We start from the raw sequence: 21,086 nt of genomic DNA, 5'->3' as shown, positions 1-21,086 counted from the left end.
AACTGGATTCGATTGTCACTTTAATCCACAGACTGCTGCATGCACCGTAACCAGGATCATCAGGCGGGTTTGTTATTGGTGTTTATTTGTCTTTAATATAAAAGTTACAGGTCTGAAATGTTCGCAGGAAGATGCCACCATCCGGACTGGGTTAGTGGTCAACATATAATACAACCGGACAGCTGGGGGGTGGGGGAGGCCTGGGAGCGGGGCAGGGGGCTGGTGAAAGGGGCCAGCGCTTCTCCCCGCTCCCTGCCCCGCACGGAGGCGATGGAGACCCCTCCCTCCCCCCAGAAGAGAGGTGACAGCCTCCAGGACGCTGCCCCCAGGACCAGGTGGACACGCTCGTGGCCAGAGTCTCGCGAAGGGGTGGTTGCTGTTCTGGGCTTCTGCGCTCCAGGGGTGCTGCCCCCAGAGACGGGCTGGGGGTCTCCGCGCAGCAAACCAGAAGCTGCTCTGCGAGAGGAGACCCTGCTTTAGGGTCCCTCCAGCCCAGCCCAAGGTCGGGACACCCCACTGGGCTGGGGATGAGCGCAAAGAGGAAAAGCAAAGGGGAGAGGAAAGCTGGGGGCTCAGCCCCAGCGCGCTGGACGAGGTGCTGTGCCCGCACACAGGCCTCCCGTCCCCACGCCGTGGGCTGAGCCTCCGGCTTTCGGAGAGGGGGGAGAGCGAGACCTCCCTTTGGCGCTGAGGGCTCCTGGTTTCAAGCGCAGGGAAGAACCTGGCAGCAGCTCCAGCTCGCCGGCGAGAGAGGAGGAGAGCATGGCGGCAGGGCTGAAGACAAGGTGCGCCCTCCTGCCTCCCCGTGGCATCGAGCCCCAGCCGCGAGCGCTGCAGGCCCCCCGCCCCGGCACGGGGGAAGAGGAGCCACGGGCTGTGGTCTCAGTGCTACCACCGCACACGACACTCAACCAGCCTGTGCCGCGGCACACCGTCCCAGGGAGGCGCTCGGAGCCGGCGGGGGAAGCCTGCGCCTGACAGGGGTGTATTTGCCTTTTCACAGTCTCATCATGTCAGGTTTCTTTAAAAATCTTATTTACAAAGGAAAATACAAGCGTGACTTCCTGCGTGGAAGGCTAGGAAGCCTTTTGAGATTGCAAAGCCTCGGCCGGACACGAGGCACGGCTCTGATGCCCTTAGTGCCATACAAATAAACCGGTTTTGAGGTGTTCTGGCTTGGATGCTGCATTTCAGCACAGGAAGATCCCTGCTCCCCCCACTCTGAGGCTGCGTGAACCAGTGCTGCACCCCACGCTCTCCTTCCCCAGAAGATGCCCTCGTGGGCAGGGGGAGCCTCTCTGCGCTTCAGCGTTTGGCCTCTGCACGAGTCCTGTGCCTGAATCTTCAGGAAAATGATTGAGCTGGGTACAACCCTACGAACGGGGCAACGCCGGTGTCGCTCTCTCCTGCTGCCCGTCGGGCGGAGCCGCCGGCTGCAGGGAGCGGGCCGAGGCTTTGCAAGCTGTAGGAGGAAGTGCGCGCAACTCTGATTCACGCAGAACAAACAGGGAGGCTTCAGCAAATACGGAGCTGCTATGGAGAAATAAGTTAAGGATGCTCTGCAAAACACCCCGTCTGTATTCCTTGTGAGCCGCTGCCCTAAAACCACAGGATTTTGTTAGAACACCAAAAACCTGTGACCGCGCAACACGGTGCTGAGAAAGGCCTCGCAAGGCTGCTAAAACCTACGGCGTACGCCCAAACGCACGATCCACGCTGCAAAACAGCGGATCAGGACCGAGAGGAGGGACGTGAAACGGCCTGGCTGGGGCTGCACTGGGGAGAACGCCGGGGGGGACACACGGAGAGGGGACGGAGGGGCTGAATAAGGCACACCGAACAGATGGGGGTTAACGCTGCGTGTGTGGGAAATGAGACCCCCTCCTCGCTCCTCCCTGCCGGGCGGGGGACAGGGACCTGCTGGGGCTCCTGCCAAAGCGCGGATCACAAAGCACAGCACCAAGGGTCAGCCAGATGGGGACCCCCCGAAAAAAAACATTTGGCAACAGTGAGAGGAGACAGGAGCGGGGCAGAGGGGATGGGGTGGCTCGGCCGGGCGCAGGACTCCTTCCTGGTTCCCGTTTCCACCCCCAGAAACGGACTCGCTGGCTCCTGCGCCCGCTCCGCAGCCAGCGCCCAGGCGGCTGCCCCGAGCCTCCTTTCTTCCAGCACTTGGAACACCATTGTCACGGGCTGTGAATTTTATACATACTGTTTTGCACTTTTCTTTTTTTTCCTATAAACCCATCGGTATTCAGACATGCATCAAAAAATTCCCCAATGGATTCTAAACACTAATATTTACAGTCTCGTATACTACAGCATTTACTGTGCAAAAGCTAGTACCATCACTAAAAGATACGGGCTCACAGGACAAGTGAACCGCGGTACCTCGGGTAGTCAACGTTTCCAGGGTTCGGAGGGATTACCGTTGCTTAAATAACGAGATCTGTGAGGAGGAGGGGGATACGACCACTGGAGAAGGCGGGTCCCTGCCCACATTTTCAGTGCCTCTTCCGTATCTACGACCGGTGCCTTCCTCCCGTGAAGAAGGCAGAAATCTGGGGCAAACCGAAGACCCCTGTAAACACAAGCAGCTCTCTGAAAGCAGAGCTCCTCTGTCAGGCAGCGGGAGACTCTTCCATCCTCATCTCCTAGGGATGAACGCATTTCGAGGTGGCGCCGCAGAGGGGACTCAAACCCTCGGCTTCCACGGCTGCTGCCTGCTGAACACCACTCCGGAGCCAAGTCTGTGGGTGCTGAGCTCTCGCCGACCCTCCTCGGTGGATGAAAATAGAAGCCCGGGTATTCCCAGATGCGATCGGCCAGCAAACCAGTAACGCGCTCGCGTGGGACCCTCCTTCCACAAAGCTCTCTCCCCAGGTTTAAAGCTGATTCATGGCACAGAGGGATGGGAGGAGGAGGAGGGCGAGCGCAGCGAGCACCGGTTGATCTCTGCCCCACGCGGCTGACGCGCGTGCTCACTTCTCCGCTGCTGCGAGAGCCCGACATTCACACACCCAGGGATGGCTGCCAGCTGGGAGGGAGGGTGTGTCATCCAGTAACAGGTACAAACATTGAACTCCAGTCTCGTAGCTGCCCTTGGTGCGTCTGCGGAGCAATTCTCCTTGCTCGCACAACCCCTCCTCCTAGGTTTTCTCTTCTCGGTCTGTTTTCCGCCTCGTGATGTTCCGAGGTTTGATTTTGAGCGACAGTTCCCACAAGGCCTCCTCAGCCAGGTGGTCGCTGAAATCGTTGAAGAATGACACGATGTCGTCGTTTCTTTTGATGTCGTAATGTCTGGAAAACCACAGAGGAGGGTGGCAGTTAAACAAGGGGCCACCCAGGGACCTCTCCCAACCTCGAGCCACCCCTGCCCTGCTCTAAGGACACCCAGCACTGCAGTCTGTGCCCACTACTCATGACAGTGGTGTGACAGTGAAAAGGGAAAAAAAAATCATGTCTGTCACTGAATTGCAGAAAAGACCCTATGAAACTGAAATCAGCCGTTAGAACTGCTGTCTCTGCTGCAAGACAGCAATGAAGAAAACCCTCCATAACCTAGAGAAATAGGAACCAGCACTGCAAAATCTCTAGGAAAAACTGTGGTCTGAAAGAGAAACGTGGGAAAGCTTTAAAGCGCTGGATCTCGAAAGTAATATAGGAAAAATGCCTTCACACCTTTTAGTCATATCTAACCTAGAGAGTGACGGAGACTGACCCAGAGCCCAGTTGCTCCCATCTCCATCACGATGCTTTGACTTTAGACTGCCCATCCCCTTCCACGGGGGGCTCCCATGCCCCAGCCACAACCCCCCACCCCGCCGTGGTGCCTCACAGCCAGCCCTGACCCCCCTGTTGCTGCACTTACACTTGTTGGAAGCACCTCATGCTGTCCAGGATGTTAAACTGCTGCCAGCGCTTGGAAAAGTTCACTTTGCTGTCAATGTAATCAGGGTTTCCCAGGTGAACAAAGGTCAGGTCCTGCAGAATCAGGCCTCTGAAAGGGGCAGCAGGCCAGGGAGTAGACAAACAAGTACAGGTTAGTCACACAGGGCAGGACGGCCAGCCAAAAGGCAGCCACAGGCAATCTAACGGCCTCCCACTGCTGCCACCATCAGCATGGCAGCTTCAAACTAGCAGGAAATGTTCCCCCAGCAGCAGGTCCGAAGGTGCTCAGGTGTAAGGTGCCCACCACGCAGAGCTGAGGGACCTCTGGGGCGAGGCACTCATGGTCACACTAAGGGCGCTGAGGTTACTCTTTCACCCTCCATGGAAAGGAGGACCAGGCTGGAAGAAGGTCGCAATGGGAAGTGCCTGCCAGGAGTTAAACCTTCCTTGCAGTTTTATGCAAGAGTGTTTCCCTCACGTTGAGGCTTTGCTGGCAAGGGGTTCTGCACTCCCTTCCTCCCTCTGCCTCCCCTGCCATGTCTCTGCACAGCCCTGCTGTGGTCCCCTGCCAGATGAGACGACGTGCACCTACGCAACCTCTTCCTGGAGAACTCTTTCCATGGGAGAAAGTAAGACAAGGAGTTTTACTGGTGTAAACCTAGAGCAAATCTGGTATCTGGATCAGAAGGCCCTTACGAAGAAAGGCAAAGGCTTCAACCTTTCATCTACAAACAGGAGGAAGCAGCATGTTTGACAAGGCAGACTCCTCATTTAACAGCTCTTGCAGTCAGCAGAACCAGAGCTGTCACAGAGGAGCAAGCAGCAGCTTGATGCTGTGGGAGCCATTGCACTTCATGGAAAAATTTGTCTTTCTGTGCACAGACCCCAAATAAAACGCAGTTAAAAAGCATCAACTAAAGATCCAGGCACCTGATCTTTCCTTTGCCATAGTCAATTCACAAAAGCTGCCTTTACAAAAAGGCAGCTGCCACCCTGCCTTCCTGTGCCACAGGACAAACTGCTCCGGAGAGGGCACGCGGGCCGATGTGGCACGTTGCCATCGCATTCTAGACGTAGGGGAAAAGGCAAGTGCCGAGCTGAGCAGAAGCTGCTGGGAAATCTTTGAAGGAACCATTTTAACGTGCAGAAGTAATGGCACAGAAAAGAAACTACCAACTCACAGGTAAGGTATGCAGGGAGGCTCCACATCAGCCAGGGCCGCTCGGTAGGCGCGGAAGGACGAGGAGCTGTCGATCAGTGTGCAGTACTCAGCCAGGCCCTGGCAGAACACAAAACGCACAGTGGCACCGCTGCTGCAAACCCCTTTTCTTTGTAACCTCTCCCCAGAGAGCCAGGCAGGCCAGGGAGTTAATACACAGAGCCTGACTGCCTTCAGCCTCACCAAGCCTTCAATTTGCAGGGAGGAGGAGGAGGCTGCTCTCACTCGTGACTGTGCTGGCACTCTTGCAGCTGTCAGAATGCCCAGCCGTGCTGCGTGGCATTACACCCACTGGAGAGCAGTGATCTGCCATCCCTCCTCCCGGGACGTTGCTGAGCTGTTAAAGCCACCCAGCTGTTTCGCACTGTGACCACAGTTACCCTTTTCCCCTGCAGCTGACAGCCCTCCCTGCTCCTCACCTCTGAGGTTTGTTTCTGCCACTCCAGCCTTCGGATGGGTGCAGAATCCAGTGCAGAAAGAATGGCCAGATAGGAATTAAAATTATTCAGCTTTCGTAAGTGCTGTGAAGAGGGAGAATATACCAGTTACTCTAGAGATCTGAACAGCTTCCCAGCATCAAGCAGATGGTCCCACCGCCCTGCTCCTTTAAGGAGCAGTGTGTGTGTGATTCACCGCACGAGCCAAGCTGATACCTTCATAATCTTTATGAATTTAAGGAGCAGCCTCTCTCGGTCTTGGGCTTTCTCTTGTAGCATAATTATTGAGCGGACCCTGGAAGAACACAGAGAAAAAAAACCAGAAAGATAAACCCACTTAAGCAGATCTCAGCTTTCTTGTTTCATGTACAAAACTGCTAACTAATGAGGACTGATCAACAATACTGAAACGTTCATGATGTTTCCAACTTAAATAGAGCACTCCTAATTCACAACAAAGAAAGTTTGCAAAGATGACCACAATAACCCTTCACAGAGTGCATCTATTTGCAAGGGGAATGTTTGTTTCAAGGGCTCAACGGTACCAACAGTAATTCCTCAGGGTTACAGTGCCCTCCACAACCCTCCTGATTTTCTTTTTCTTGTGCTCTGGGCTCTTTAATAAGTACCCTGCGTCTACTTCCTGGCCAAAAACATAGGTTATCCCGCTTGTAACGTGGGAACCAGTGCACAGTTCAGTGCCACAGTTGTTCCTTACCAGTAGGACATGTTATTAAAGTGCTCTGTGAACTGTGTCAGGTTAGGGCTCTTCTCTTCATTTTGCTCCTTTGCCCAAAGCAAAACTTCTGGGATCTGTAACGGAAGAAGAGGAGAGGGGTGGGAAAATACCACGCATTAAAATGGGACTTCTGCCTCAAGATTTCCAGTCGCAGTCTGTGGTCACAGCCGTTTGCGGACACAAGTTCAGCTGTCTCCTACAATGCAACAAGTGTTCTTGGAGAGCTGACAGGGAATACCAGGGATGGCAGACGGTACGTGTTGAAATCCCTCACACCGCCCTTACCCCACCCTCATCTCCGTACCTCAATTTTATAGAAGAGTTCGGCGTCTAGGAGGGTCAGCTGCTCGGCTATTTCGTGACTGTGGAAATCATGCAGGGTCCCTGGCCTGTAGGAAACAAGGACACAGTATAAAGGCTAAGAAAATGTGACCTGTTATCTTTCCTTTCTTATATTTTGGACTGAGAGAACTGTTGTGTCCACAAGAAAGGGATGCCCTGTCTCTCAAAGGACCAAGATATGGTTATGCGCATCCTTCCTCACCTGGCTGCCACCCCACGGGCTGCAAGAGGTTTGATGGAATTGGCGTAGCTCAGCATTTTCTTCTGATCCACTTTATCAAGAATATTCTTGCGTAACACTCTGGCGAGGCTCAGCTCCCCGTTGCAGACCAGTCGGAAGACCAGGTCCATCAGCAGCTTGAGAATTTCCTCCGTCAGCTCCACTAAGCTGAGAGAAAGATGGAAAACCCAGGGAAGGCATCAGAGCTACAACTCTGAGCTACAGAGTTTGTTTCTGTACTGAGTCTTGTCATCTTTCCTACAAGCAAGTGACTGAAATTCCTCCTCTTCCCAGCTCTTCCTTTCTTACAGATTCCCCTTTTACTGGTTATTTTAACATCACTGACCTAGACAAGACACACTGAGAACCCGCTCTTCCAACAAGAGGGTTCAGCACTACAGGTGTCTCACTGGTCAGGGTAGGGGATTTCAGCTGTCATCACAGATGGGGTTTAAAAAACCCATATTCATTCTGTATTGTTACTGACCCCACATCTTCCATCCCGAAAGAAAGCAAGCAACTCACCACAGCTCATCCACCACTCTCACCAGGACGAAGAAGGTGTTCTTACTGACTCGCTTCTTAAACGTGTCTGGGAAGTGGCAAAACTTCTCATATGTTGGTTTCAAGTTAAAGAAATCAACTTGGTGTGGTCAGACCAGCATCAGTACAACCAACAGCTGCCCTGAGGAACATCAGAACAGCGTACTATTCTGTCTTGACTGAAACTGGTGTTGAGTTCCCAGGAGATGAGGGACACCGATACGGCTCTAATTAACATGGCATTAAGCTGCCACCAGCTGCAGGTAGCAGGGGTGTGAGGAGGCACTTACACCTCACAGAACTGATGCTAGGAGAGCAGGGGTACCCTGAAACTGTTCTCTCTCAGGCGGAATTTTAATAAGCCACACTCCTGTACTGTGATCTCCCCCGCTGCTCCGTGACATCTGGTCTCATAACAGATCTCAGATGTCACCTCTACCTTCCTCACTGCAGGGAAAATGGTGGCAGGGGAGACAGCACAGGTTAAAAAAGCTGCTGCCAGGTGGACAAAGGGAAAGAGAAAAAGGTTATGGGTAAGTCAAGTATTGAGAAGGGCCCACAGAAATGCCCCAGCCAGTACAGTGACTGACAGCTGCTCTGCAGTGGGATTTGCGGTGTCCTTGGCCGCGCTGATCCCAGCAGGAGTGAGGGGAGTAGCGGCTCTGCTGCAGATGGCGGTGATGAGCTGAGATGCAGGACAAGTCAGGCTCCCTTTGGCGTGCAGGAACAGGGCCAAAGCCCACAAGGTCTTTGCACTGCCTGAACCCAGACACTGACCTGCTCAGCTGATGGCGAAGGGAGCCACGGGAACAGGGCCAAGGGGAAGGAACTGCAGGCAGGGTGCTCAACAAGAGCCTTCTCCATGCTCTGCCAGAAATGCTAATGCTCACCCTGCACGCAGGGGCCCTCGCCTCGTTAGCCATTAGAAGCTCAGTTCAGAACTGGGAGGCCAAGAGGACATTATCTTCTGTGCTGCATTTCTTGTAGTAAGACACAGAACAGGTCTTGATGGTTTGGTCATCTCTAGTATTAAACTCCATCTGCCCAAGCAGGCAATCCCCACAGCCCCTCCAGAAGGCAGTGTGATCCCCATTCTACAAACAAGACGTTCCAAACAAATGACCAGTTCCCCAGTGATGTACAGAAAATCTGAACTGCTCTTCTCCCCTGCCAGGGCCCTCAGGAGACCTCTCTCAGGTCCAGAGCTCCACTCTGCCTGGACCTGCCCAGCAGCACTTCCCATATGCAGGGTGCAGAGGTGAAGGAAGTCCTGCTTGGGACACCTCCAGAGTTGACCATGTTGTCAGCAGGCTTTTGACCAAACAACTCGCCACCAACTCCCTCCACGATGACTGCTTGGCTTTGATTCCTGGTGGGGGTGAATTGCCACTCAAGCAAAAGGATATCTGTACTGCAGCTTCTTGATGAGCTCTTCAGGGGTAATAAATGTCCTGTATGTCGTCAGAAAGGCTTCACAGTACAGCACCAGATCTGCAGAGAAAGACAAAAAAGCCTCAGTCAACCCCACTTTCAGAAAAATGAAGCTTCTTCTAAGGTTGAATCCAGTCTTACGGGAAGAGGACACATCATGACACAAGTGGACTTTGCAGAAATGCTGCGCTGTTGTTTCTTACCAGCAGATGGACCCTACGGCACAAGAGCCACAGTGAAACAGCCCTCTCCCCACTGGCCTGGCTCCCATTGGCAGCACTCACGCTTGCTGTTTCGCTTATGCGACCACCAAAGAGGTCAGTGAAAAACACCTTCTTGTGGGACAGGAACTTCCAATATTGGGACAAGGAAAAATGTGTTTTAGACCTTGGGAATACTTTAAAAAGAAGAGCTGATGGTCAGAGGTTGGTGCCTGTTCTCTGTCTTTACTGCTTAGGCAGCACAGAGCCTGCAGAAAGACGTGGTCACTCTTCCCTCCTGACCAGGAACACACGTGTTTCAACATGGTGATACGGTGCTGCAGACCCTCTGCCCTTGCTATGTTTCAGGAAATCTGTCCCAGGACAGTGTAAACGTAAGATTATTTTCAACAAAAAGAAGAGTAAATTGCACTGCAAAAACTGACACTAGCATGACCATGACCCTGCCACAACACAGCTGCTGACGTGGTGCACGCAGTCAACTTCTCTTTATGAATCTGCAGGAGTGGGTGCTACGGGCTCCAGAATCACAAAGGCTTTGGCCATCGCCATGGGCAAAAAGGACAGAATTTGAAAAAACAGGAACTGCAAATGGGAAAGAAGATTTCAGGTCAAGACTGCAGTACACTTGCAGTCCTGGGCAAGACTTGGTCACTGTGGACAGCAGCGGTCAAAATGGAAACTTAGTCCCAGTATAAAACCGCGCAGCACTGCAGGCAGCACGCGCAGTGGGACGGTGCACTGCCCCTGCCTGGTGCGCTGCAACCTCTGGCAGAGCCCTGTTAGCGCAGACGGGGAGAAAAAGCTTCTGCCATGCCTGGGCAGGTTAGGCCGTACATGCAAAGCTTGCTCCAGCCAGGACAGGGACCACCTTGTGCTGATCCATCCATCGCACGTGGAGGGCGGGAAAGAGCAGGGCACGGTGTGACAGCTGTGCCTCTCTACCTGCAGTGTTTCTCTTGGCAGGAGCCTCGTGGAGAAGCCGCTTCCTCCCGCTGTTAAATCAGAGCACTGCTGCCTTTTGGTTAAAGACAATCAGACATAAGCTGTAAAGCTGGAAGCTGGGTGGTCATGTCAGGGGTGAGTCCCAGGCCTTGTCCAGCTGTAATCCTGCACTCACAGCAAGTGCCCGTGGCTGTGAGCATTTAACTGACCACGAATTTTATTCCTAAAGACCACAAGTCTCTCTTTATCCCTTATTCCATTTAGCTCTTTTAGAAAACTCAACTGGACAAGAAGCATCATGCAACAGGGCGTGGAGTTACATTTATTCTGGGTTCCCATCTGCCCAAAAGGCAACGTGAGGTAATACAGCTGGTCTGCTCTGGCACTCGAAGCTGCCAAGAAATTCATCTTTAAAGGAAAGCCTCTTAACTATACCCCTCTGCGCCGTTTGGCTGATTGATTTACAAGCCCTGAATTCTTCTCATTGTAAGCTTAATTCATTAACCCTCTCAGTCACCCAAACGCTGGGTTAGCATAGCACGAATTCCTCTGTGCTCCATTCAGCTCGGCGGCTTGGCAGAGCCTGCGAGGCTAAGCCCTGCGACTATTCTGAGAAACGTATCGCGCAGAGCTCCCTCCACCCAGCCGTGCTTCCTGACCACGCCGCTGTGCGTTTTAAATCCTGCTTTAGTTTTCTCTGGTCTTGAGAGGTTCTCCACGGCTTTGGAGATGCTTGCGGCATCCTCAGAGCTTCCCATTCATGGACTGGAAGTCCAGCACACATCCCTTTACCAAGCAGCTGTCTTCAAGAAGAAGAGCAGGGAAGTTCTTCCAGTGGGATGCTTGTTGCGGAGAACAGCGGCAGTAAATCAGAGCTTCTCTATTCCAGTTTCACCATTTTTATAAGGGGTATTTCCACTATCTCATTTAGACTATTTTAAAAAAAAACTATACATATCTAGCCATGGTGCAATCAATGGCCTCCTCCTCTCCAGTATGTTGCTAACTTTGGCCCTTTCTGCCTGGATTTGATGCCTGACGTAAATAGGGAAACATAGCTGTCAGGGGAAGGATTTTCCTGCTAGCTGAATGGTTCTGTAAGTAATTGCAAACACCTTACACTACAGTAAAAACCCTGCCATTTAAAAATGCACATGAAAGATATTTCCCCTTTGACTATCAAACCTCTAAAATACGAGCGCTGAGTGGTTCAGTGGGTTAGTGCATTCTGCCACGCATCCCAGGAGATAAGGAGATCAATTCTGGTTAAGGCTGTCAGCACAAATGTGTTTGGCAGGTTCAAAATCACTCTCTGGAAACACTGCAAAGGCTGCTTTTGCCACAGGTCCTGGAAAGGAGCTGCTTCACGTGGGTGGTGACTGGGTTTGGAGAGATAAAGTGGGGTTTTAACAAATCTGTAGCTATGAGTTGTTAACCCCCCTTCTCCTCCCCCACATCTCCCTTCTTGTACTGTGGATTCCCTCTCTAAACTGGTCTGGGTGGCTACCAGCATGCAAGCAGTACAGAGCAGGACTAGGAAGGGACACAGTAAGTTGAAAACAAAGGGTGTCAGCAGACCAGCACCTAAGCAGCTTGCCCGATGCCCACAGACACCGCATTAGTCCAAACCAACGTCCACGCTCTCCTACTTTGATGCAACAGTCACTCCAGCAACTCTTATATTACCAGTGCCCTGAAGTTCAAAGGGCAAGGAGCACCTCTGAGAACAGGATCAGTCACACCTGCACTTGCACTGTCACCAACACCACCGGTGCGCCTCACCATGCAGAGCTGGGCAAGGGCTATGAGGAGTTAACACCATCCCTGCTGCTAAACGGAACAAACAGGCGCTTATCCAGCTTACCTTCATTTCACCAAAGATAAGCACAATCCTCCCCCTGCAACTCGGAGGATCACACACGCAGTTCCCTCCACCCTGGCCCAGCTGCCTGCACCCATGTCCTGACTGCGCACGCCATAGAGATGCAGAAGACAAGCAGCAAAAGGCCACACCAGGCTGTGTGAGCTCTGTTTTGGTGCATCCACCGTACCTTTCCTGTCGGTCTCTGTTGCATGCACTAACAAAATGTCTCCGGATCCACCACGAACATCTGGCCCATCATCTCCCTGCAATGAGAACAGAATCACGTTAGCCATGGCCCAAGCTCCCTTCGGCCCAGTTTATCATCTCTGAGGTTCAAACTCAGCAACAACTGGCAGAGTACGCAATGTTCCTGGCACTGCGCACAGTGCAAGCTGGGACATGGTCTTAAACGCTGTGCTAATCGTGGAATTCGAATAAAACACTTGGTGTCCCAGATGAGGATCTGGGCTGATCCTCACTCGAGGTCTCTGACTCCTTAAGGCCAGGCTGCGAAGCTCAGTGAAAGCTGAACCTTCTATCCACAGAAGAACGAACAGAAATGTCCCGGACCCCCAAACGCTCCCAGAAGATAGAGCAGTAATGCTGTGTGAACTGTCTCAAAGTGCGCGATCACGTACCACAGCGGCTGTGGGGTGAGAGGTCATGCATTCAAGTCGCATGTTCCTGGAACATCAAAACCTAGCAAGTTAATTCCCTAATCTGGAACTACTTGGCTGGAGGTCACCTGAAGTGATCCAATAACCAGGAGCAGAGAACAGCCCTCCTAACTGCTTGACCCCTGCCTTACCATTCTCTAAAAACATCTTTCTTCTAGCCACTGCAATTCACAACTAAAAACACGCAAAACTGATCTATCACTCAGCCAGCGGTTCCCACGCTGCAGGAAACAGCTCACAGTGGCAGTTCTATACCGTTTCAAACACGTAGACCGTAAAGAAAAGGAAGAAAAAAAGAAGATAATGGTTGACACAGATCTGCTAGTCCCAAATGCTCAGAAATCGCTAATTTTTAGTTGGTTTTTTTTTCGGAAATGTTCATGCAGAGGAGACTGGAGTTGTATATGTCTTTCCTTAGCAATGTCTTTGTTATTTCAATATGCAAAACACTGAAAAAACCCACAGATTACAGCCGTAGAGCAATATTTAAGATGTTAATTTTTCAGGTGACCCTCTGGCAAGACTCATGAAATATTACTTAAAGAATGAGTAATAGCTTCTCACTCTCTCCTGCGCGTCTCGGCTGACCAAAGAACACTCCTGAAGTGCCACTAAGTAATGATACACTCTCTCTGTTTTTCAAACTAGCCCCCTGACAGTCTGAAAGCTTCAAAAGCTGCAGATTCCCTCAAGCTGCATGTCAGACAGAGCTTGGTTCAAGAGCCTAGTGAGCAAAGCTGTCTGGGAGTGCACCCAAGGCTAGAAACACAGCCACTTCTCAAGTACAGAAACAGTTACTCTGACTGCTCTTCCACATCAGCAAAATAACAGCCTGCTCGGGAAATTTGCTAAACCTGCCTTCAGACTGAAAGGCCAACACCGTAAACCCACACCTGGATTTACTGTGCTCAAGCTCTCAGGTGCCTCATTTCAGACTGTCGCAGGCTGAAGAGGTGGGAAGGAGCAGACTGGGAAAAGGGCACAAGATGAACTGGTTTTTAGAGAGACACTTCATGTTTTATTAAATCCCTGCTCAGCGCTGACCAGCATCTCATACTTTCACAACAGCCTGCACACATGAAAGAGCACACCCCTTCTTCTGCAATCTCTTTTTTTCTTACCAAATAAAAGCTGATGCCTTGCTTGTGCACACATAGGATCAGATTTCAACACAGGATAAACCGAAGAGTGTGAAAGCAAACCCTGAATGCACCTACCTCTTGCTTCAGCGTTAACCTAGCCATAATTTCACTGTGGTCAATGAGGGACAGCTCATCCACCTCTTCCTCCAGCTGTGATGATTCCAAAGCATCTGGTGACTGCTGCTGCCTGTTAAAAAAAAAAAAAAAAAAAAAGAAGCAAATACCCATCAGTGTCATTGCCCATCCAGGGGAGGAGATGCTGGGTCCGCTCAGGCTCTCAGTGCACAAACCTTCATTAAACGACAGTAAGTACACAGACAGGCTGGAGGTAAATCTTTTGCAAACAAGCCCAAAAGCCTAGCTCGAATCCTGCTGCTTTGTGCACCTCTTGTAAAAGGGAAAGATGAACCTTTGGGACCTGAACACTTGTCTGCCTGCATTTCTGCCACACAGGATTTTACTATGCCCTGCGTAAGTACACACTTCCATGCCTCCTTAATCCACCAAATTTTTACTGCACACACATCTAAGCCCTTCCTCAAACGTACAGAGACTGAGCATACTCTACACATACATATCTTAGTCAGTTCATGATCCATTGTGCTGCTACAAGGGGAGATGACAGGCTCTTTTTGCAGGAAGATAGAGTGGAAGGCTCTGACCACTTTTTTGGTGTACATCCACAGCTCTAGTATTCCCGCCCACAAAGGCTGGTACTCTAGTGCCTGGACACGTGCTCTCTGTGCTTGTATTCCTAAAAAAATCCAGAACTATGCATGTTCTTTATAGCTTTGCCCAGGCCCAGGCCAAAATCCTGTGCACCAGCCAGTAATTTCAGCAGATAGTGAGCCTTGCAGAGCACTCTTGCATTGTCTCCTTCACTGCAGGGATTAAAACCCTCAAACCAACTGCAGGAAAATGGGGGAGGGAAATTGAATGTCACACACTAAACAATGCTGTTCTCTATTTTTGCTTTAGAAATGCAATTGAAGAGCAATCTCAAGCAGCAGGGAAGCACTCACTCTACCCCTCCTGAAGCCCATCTGTCACAGCCTGCATCTCTTCATTTACATAGACAAATGATAGCTAAGAGCATTAGAAGGGATATAAAGCACCCTGCTTTGGGGCCTCAGCCAGCCTCTAACTAGCAGGGTTGGGAAGAAATTCCCCTCTGGAAGACTATTTCCCAACAGCCACACAGACTTTTTTTTGCTCATCTCCCTGGAAGCAGGAGGGAGCAGCCAGTGCCAGTGACAGGACTGCCGATTAGATGGCCCTAGAATGGCTGACACAGGCTGCGTTAACCCTGCAGGCACGTCGAGTTAAGTAACGACATCTTGCCAGGATCCTCCTTGTTCAGCAGGATCCCACCGCTCACCAGCTGTGCAAAAATAAGTGGGCTTAAAGTTTAGAGAACATCGAGAAGGTTGAGGGCAGAACAGGCAGCCCCAGGGATGGTCTGGTAGAGGGCAGGGCTAACGGGACGTTGGTGAGACTGCACTCTTTGAGGCTGGGAAGCAGGAGGATCTGGGAAGCAGGAGGATCTGGGAAGCAGGAGGACCAGGGGAGTCAGGCTCACCTTTCAGCACCATCTTTGCCTTCCTTCCCCATGGCACTGCTGTTCGAAGTGGAGTCTTTGGAATGGTCGTCTTTGACAGAGGGAGATTCCTGCAAAGAGAAAGAAGTTTTTCATTATTCCACGGGGTCCCACACCACAGCTAGCCTTGCATTTACAGTCTGACTGCCTCTACACGGCCCTTTACGGTAAATTCCGACGGAGTGGTTAAAGACTGATGCAAGTTAATGCCAAATGCCAGGAAAACATAGCAGTTAATTAGACAGGAAATTTGGGACCATCTCTGGAGACTAGTGTAATTAGTACTGTTTGCTTTTAACATTGTGAAATGATGCTGAAAGTTACAACACAAGTCAGCTGCTGTATTGGATTTTAACCCTCTCACAGCTTTTTTTTTTCCCCTCCAGCCCTTACTGTTGAAATACACTTGCCTTCTGCTTTAATCAAAAAGGACTTAGCCAGCTCTAAGCTCTCCGGTTTCAGTTCCTCTCCTGCTCACAGCCCCCCAGACCAGCCTGTCTTGGGGGGTGGATGCACGCTGCTGTCCCTACCTCCCCTCTTTCCCATCAGAAGAGGTTACGGAACGCTGCAATGTTGCCACTCACAGTTCATGGCTGTGGAAATGAGGCTAATGCAAAAAAGCAGAACCATCCGAACTCGCGGCATAGAACAGCAGGTAGAAAGCTCAAAGCAAAGATACAGCATTTTAAATTAGCCGTTTATTAAGGAGACAAATAGCCATGAACGGAAAATGGGAATATTAATCTAACAGTTCAGAATTATTGAATGTCATGCAGAGTGAAACTTGGAAATCCAACCTACTGAACAGACAGGACTGAAACCACCTACACCCTGTCCATTCGGCCTGGAAAACACTGGTGAGTTTAGGTTTCTTGGTCTCTGCAGGATTTTTCAGACTATTTCTGTAAAGCCCTTTGCTTCAAATTTGAGAACCAGCTCACAGCTGCCCAGAAAGACTGGCCTGCCTAGATGTGTCTCCTGAAGGGAAGTGATGGGAGCGCTATCTCTCGGCATATTTAACACCAGCATGGATAAAGGTCTCGGAGACATCCTGTAGGAGATGTGCCTTCCAAGATGAGGGCAGTCAAAAAGACTGCCACAGACCTCTGCTGCTGTTTCCTATGACCCATCAGGAAGCCAGTACCTCCCTGCAATGGAAAACGCCCTGTCTCCTCTAGGAAATACCTCAGATACGATGCTTGAGTAAAGGAAGAAACAGCGTGTGGTTACAATGCTAAATCAATCACTTACTTTGCATCCAAATGGGGAAGGAAAAAAAAAATAGAGCACAAGGCTTTCTGTATTAAAAAAGGGAAGCCAAAGCCAGTTACAAGAATAGACACAGCCCCAGGATGGGACTGGTCACGGTGCAGCTTTCTAGAACGGAACCTCACACAAGCAGCTCCAAACAGACAGCGAAGCGCAAACAAAACAGCGCAGCAGGAAAAGCCACCCCTACCTCCTGGCCAGGGCTCACCGCAACCCCAAAAGCATCACCTGCTCTCCATCCAGAACAGAAGGCCACCCAAGCTTGCAAGCCAGGGGTGGGCAAGCAGAGGGACCGCCAGCAAGGGAGCCGGGGCAGCAAGACGGACACAGGAGCTCCACGGTGTGCAGAAGAGGCCGGTGCCAAGCGCATCAGCCCCAGCGTGAACTCAGCATGCACCAGGCAGCCCCTTCCCAGTGTCCAGCCTTCTCCAGGTTACTTACTCCTTCAGAGCGAGGGAGTTCCCCGTTGCTCTGGCCAGAGGAGTACAGATTGACGTATTCACCCTCACCAGCCTCCTCACTGGCGTTTTCACTCTAAGGGAGACAGGATGAAAGGAAATACGTGATGTGCCCATGGGCTGGGAGGAGAAGTGCTCTTGATGGCTGCTGTCACCTAACCAGGAGTCCTTCCTCCAGCTCAGCAGCCAGCACCAGCCACAAAGGCTGTACCTTCATGGAGGTATTCATTTTCTGGTTCTTGAGGACTATTCCAAAGGCCCTGAGCTGCAGCAGCATGGTAGCAGGCACTGCTTTGCAAGAGCTGCCATGGACTCTATGTGAGACTGCGAAGGTGCAATACGCACGTGCGGATTTCAAGGTTACGGAAGCTGAGCATTCCAAGCTTGCCCCCCAAGTGCCTGTCCCACCCGCGCTATAGTTCTGCTGCTAAAAGCAGATCAGTCCTGCAGCCCAGAGGGCATCAAATGTACCTCCCAAACTATGCTACAAGCACAGACTAGAGCATCACATCAGGCTAAACCAAACTTGAGGGATTCCTGGCTGTAACAAGGACTCAACATAAAGAAGATGCAACAGTGACGTCAGGTCCAAAGTGTGAAAACTTGATCATTTACTCTGATCAATCAGCGTCCCTCTTCCAAACTTCATGAAGAGGCAGCACTAGCATGCACTGTGCTGATAGCTCTAATCCCATCAGCTCTGGGCTTTGCAACAAACAAAAGCAGAAATGCCTTGAAAACAAGGTGTTCAAAAAAGTAGCTGTAATGCAAAAACCTTCCAAGTGATCTGCAAAACTGATCTGGGATCTTAAACTACTAGTGTCATACCAGCGTGGGAACAGCGTTACTCTAACTCCACCAACACGTGATGATTTGCACCAACATGCACTGCCACCAAGCGCGCAGCTAGGGCTGCTGGTAAACGGAAAGAGCAGGAGCCTGCAGAGAGCAACAGGTTTATGCACAGGAGAAACAGATCTGGGCTGCACCCACCGCTCCTGGGGCTCACCAGGGACTTAGGAGAGAACAGGGCAGCCACCACCAAATCCTGCCACGGCAACAACGGCAGGATGCGAACCACTGTTAGGAGCCTGTGTTTAGAAACACCCAACCTCACAAAACACTCCTTTACCTTCCTCAGCTTTGTATTACAATTGCAGGAAGCTACAGCAACTTCTCCTCTCCCCTTCACCAGCATTTGACATTTTATGTTTCCTACATATATGCTAACATTTTCTCAAACCTGCTGAGGTGAATTTTTTCTAGCTACCATTTTTATATGAAATTACCTCTCTGCAATTCACACACATATTTGGAAACCAGACCAGATCACATTAAGCAGGTATTAATAGAAGAGACATTATCTTTTAAAAAAACAAATAAACCCAGCCTTGTGTTAAGGTGCATTATCTCTTAGGATAGTCTCACCGAAGGCGTCTGGAGAGAATCAGTGAAAGAGGTTTCAGAAGGAAGGCAGACAGGAGCACTCCCGTTAAAGCTGCTCTCCTGAGAAGAGGAGTTTGGCACATCCACAGTGCTGGGTGACTGGCTGGCTGCGGCGGGCACCGCTAGGTCAGAGCTCTGAGACGGATGAACGGGCGGAAAAGGTGGAGTGGAGCAGGAGGAGGAGGTAGAAGAGAGGAAAGGAGGTATGGAGACTTGGTTGTGAGGCACAAAGTCCTGGGAGTAGGACCTAAACACAGATTTGTACTACAGGACGCAGAGACGTACAACACAAAAACAAGGAAGATGGGGAAAGGAAAGAGACAGACAAAAGAAAAGGTAATTAGATCAGCAGCAGCGTAGCAGTGACAGCACATGGCATTTCTAACACAGGCACCTCTCTGTCCAGAGCCCAGCCCGAACAGAGGCAGCTCTATTTTACCATCACCATGCTAGAGCAGGAACTGCTACCCGGGACACGTCAGTCAGTTCTTTCACGGAGAGGCATGTTCTTGCACAAACAGCAGCCGGGCTGCTCATCTTACAGAGGGAAGGTGGGCAACAGGGTGTTTACCTGCAGGTATCCAGCCTTCACTAGGGAGGGACACAGCCGGGATATCTCAGCACTGTTAATGACCGAGCGCAGCCCAAAAATCCCTTGAGTGGATGGAAGGATGCGAAGGCATACGGAAACCACGACTGTGAGCCTGCTGGAAATATCTAGATAGAGAAAAGTACTCCAAGTGCTTATTGCCTTTCTGGGATTTTCCACAGGATCTAAATTTAAGATGCCATTTGCTCCAGCCCTGTAATTTAACAGCTACTGTGTCAAGTCTGTTCCAGAACACACAGCTCCCAGGGAGGAGTGGCTGGATACTGTCTTCAAAGTTACACTGAAGGATAAAGGAGATTACACTGCTACTCTTTCGCATTTGAGAAACATCAGGAGCAAAATGGTAATTGCCCTCAGGAGCGATGAATTCCTTATCACACCGATCCTTTAATGCACTGCCTCGAAGAGTCAGCTGAAGAGATGAAAAGAGATCATCTGCGTAAAGCTTTATTTCACTATCTCTCCTAATCATGAGATTACTGTTCAGATAATATTAAACAGGGTGCAGCGGGAATATATTGTGCCAAGAAAAACAAGAGAAACCCTCTGGCTTTTAACATCTGGTGCTAGTAAGATTTGCCATCAGGGTAAGTCCAAAACAAAGCTGACACTCACCAAAAAAAAAAAAAAAAAAAAAAGACAATAATGTTAAACCTGCTGGAGAGGAGTTTATTTTAAAACCTGTAGAGCTCAACCACTAGTGAGAGCTGTGTCATAGCCAAGTGGACCAAAGGAAGAACCACATCATCCAAAAAACCGACGCGGAAACGAAGCTGCGGCAGTTGCTTGTTTGAGTGATCTGCCGCAGAAGGATGGTGCAGAGCGCTCAAGAAGCACAGACACAACTTGCTCAAACCGGGTTGAAAAGTGACACCGCTGTGATGTAAAAAGGAGAAGGGGAAAGAAAGGCATGAATCGGAGAATTCAGGCTACGTTTTCTCAGGAGAGTTGAGCGGGTGACAAAAAGCAAAGCTCAGTCTGTCACCTGAGCCGTGGCAGCAGCATCCAGTTCAGCAGTGGTGGTTTTTTTTTTCTACCTAGGAAAGATGCGAGCTTAAAAATCTAAACTGAGAACAGCCTTGGGCCAGAAGCCTGAGAAAAAAAAGCTTTTCCTCTGCAAAGGAAAGGAAACGTAAAGGTCAACAGCTAGACTTTACCTTCCACCACCTTAATCCTCGAGTGGTTGCCCTCTGCTGTGTGTGGAGTCTGGCGGTGCTCTGGGTGTATTCTCGGGGCCCAAAACATATTGCAGGCCATAATACAGATGAGCAGAGGGAGATGCTTTGGAAAGACAGCTTAAAAGACTACTGAAAAATAATTAAAATGCAAATCCCTACCACATGCCTGTGGCTAAAAGGAGACTGGCTCTCGGACAGGCTCCTCTCTCTTCCTGCCCCTTTCTTTCCGGATGAGCAGCCCTGGCTCCAGGGACACTGTCAGCTTTCGGTGCTGCCGCAGTAACAATGACAAGTCTAATCTCTGTATTTACTTTCTGCCTGGATAAATGCTCTACATTTATTCATTTTCACTTGCACGGCACAAAACACTAAATCCCTCGTAAGATGCCAGGCTCATGACATCATCTTGGTTCAGCAGATCCATTATGCCTGCCCCGTCTCCCTGGTATTTCATGATCTCACTGGCGCTAATATGCCAACTATCGCCCCAAGTCCCAGGCTAGACCCCAAAAAAGAACAGCAGCAAAGCAAACGGGGAACCACTGCTGCCGCAGCTCTCCAGAAGGCACTCAAACTGCTGTCCTGACAACAAGATCCTCTGCTCCGGTAAAGGAGATAATTTGCTCAAACAGGACCCGTGTGCCAGCTCCCCTAGAGTTGGGCTTCCTGCACCCACACGAGACAGGCGGCATACGCTGTCCTTCCCTTTGTGGTTGAGGGACATCTTCCACTGAGGGGTCTCAAGGGTTTTCACCTCTGACCTGCCGAACCCAGAGAAAAAGCCAGGCTTTTGCAAAGCAGCAGTGGAGCTCACGCAGAGCACGAGTGAAAAGGAATGACTGTCCTCAATCAAGTCA

The 21,086-nt window shown here is 50.7% G+C and overlaps 1 protein-coding gene across 5 annotated transcripts in view; it reads right to left on the bottom strand.

Annotated features, from left to right (window-relative positions):
* Window positions 1–2,300: 2,300 nt before the first annotated feature.
* The window catches only part of RAPGEF1 (Rap guanine nucleotide exchange factor 1), an 87,119-nt gene continuing 68,333 nt past the window's right edge, over window positions 2,301–21,086 (bottom strand). For 3 of the 5 annotated variants that reach the window (XM_086763766.1, XM_086763764.1, XM_086763765.1), the window contains 15 exons: window positions 18,424–18,705; window positions 16,979–17,071; window positions 15,251–15,339; window positions 13,747–13,858; window positions 12,040–12,115; window positions 8,798–8,882; window positions 7,374–7,466; window positions 6,831–7,016; window positions 6,591–6,675; window positions 6,266–6,360; window positions 5,764–5,842; window positions 5,530–5,631; window positions 5,073–5,170; window positions 3,872–4,000; window positions 2,301–3,300 (listed from right to left, as the gene is read on the bottom strand). In XM_086763766.1, coding sequence (XP_086619892.1) covers window positions 3,150–3,300; window positions 3,872–4,000; window positions 5,073–5,170; window positions 5,530–5,631; window positions 5,764–5,842; window positions 6,266–6,360; window positions 6,591–6,675; window positions 6,831–7,016; window positions 7,374–7,466; window positions 8,798–8,882; window positions 12,040–12,115; window positions 13,747–13,858; window positions 15,251–15,339; window positions 16,979–17,071; window positions 18,424–18,705 — 1,755 coding nt within the window. In that variant the 3' untranslated portion in view covers window positions 2,301–3,149. The remainder of the gene's footprint in view (window positions 3,301–3,871; window positions 4,001–5,072; window positions 5,171–5,529; window positions 5,632–5,763; window positions 5,843–6,265; window positions 6,361–6,590; window positions 6,676–6,830; window positions 7,017–7,373; window positions 7,467–8,797; window positions 8,883–12,039; window positions 12,116–13,746; window positions 13,859–15,250; window positions 15,340–16,978; window positions 17,072–18,423; window positions 18,706–21,086) is intronic. The other 2 variants (XM_086763767.1, XM_086763768.1) reach the window with 2 other exon arrangements.

This window comes from Chlamydotis macqueenii, chromosome 20, assembly GCF_036417535.1.
Source record: "Chlamydotis macqueenii isolate bChlMac1 chromosome 20, bChlMac1.mat, whole genome shotgun sequence".
Classification (NCBI taxonomy): Eukaryota; Metazoa; Chordata; class Aves; order Otidiformes; family Otididae; genus Chlamydotis; species Chlamydotis macqueenii.
The sequence above is the reverse complement of the archived record's forward strand: the minus strand, read 5'-3'. Positions and strand labels throughout refer to the sequence as shown.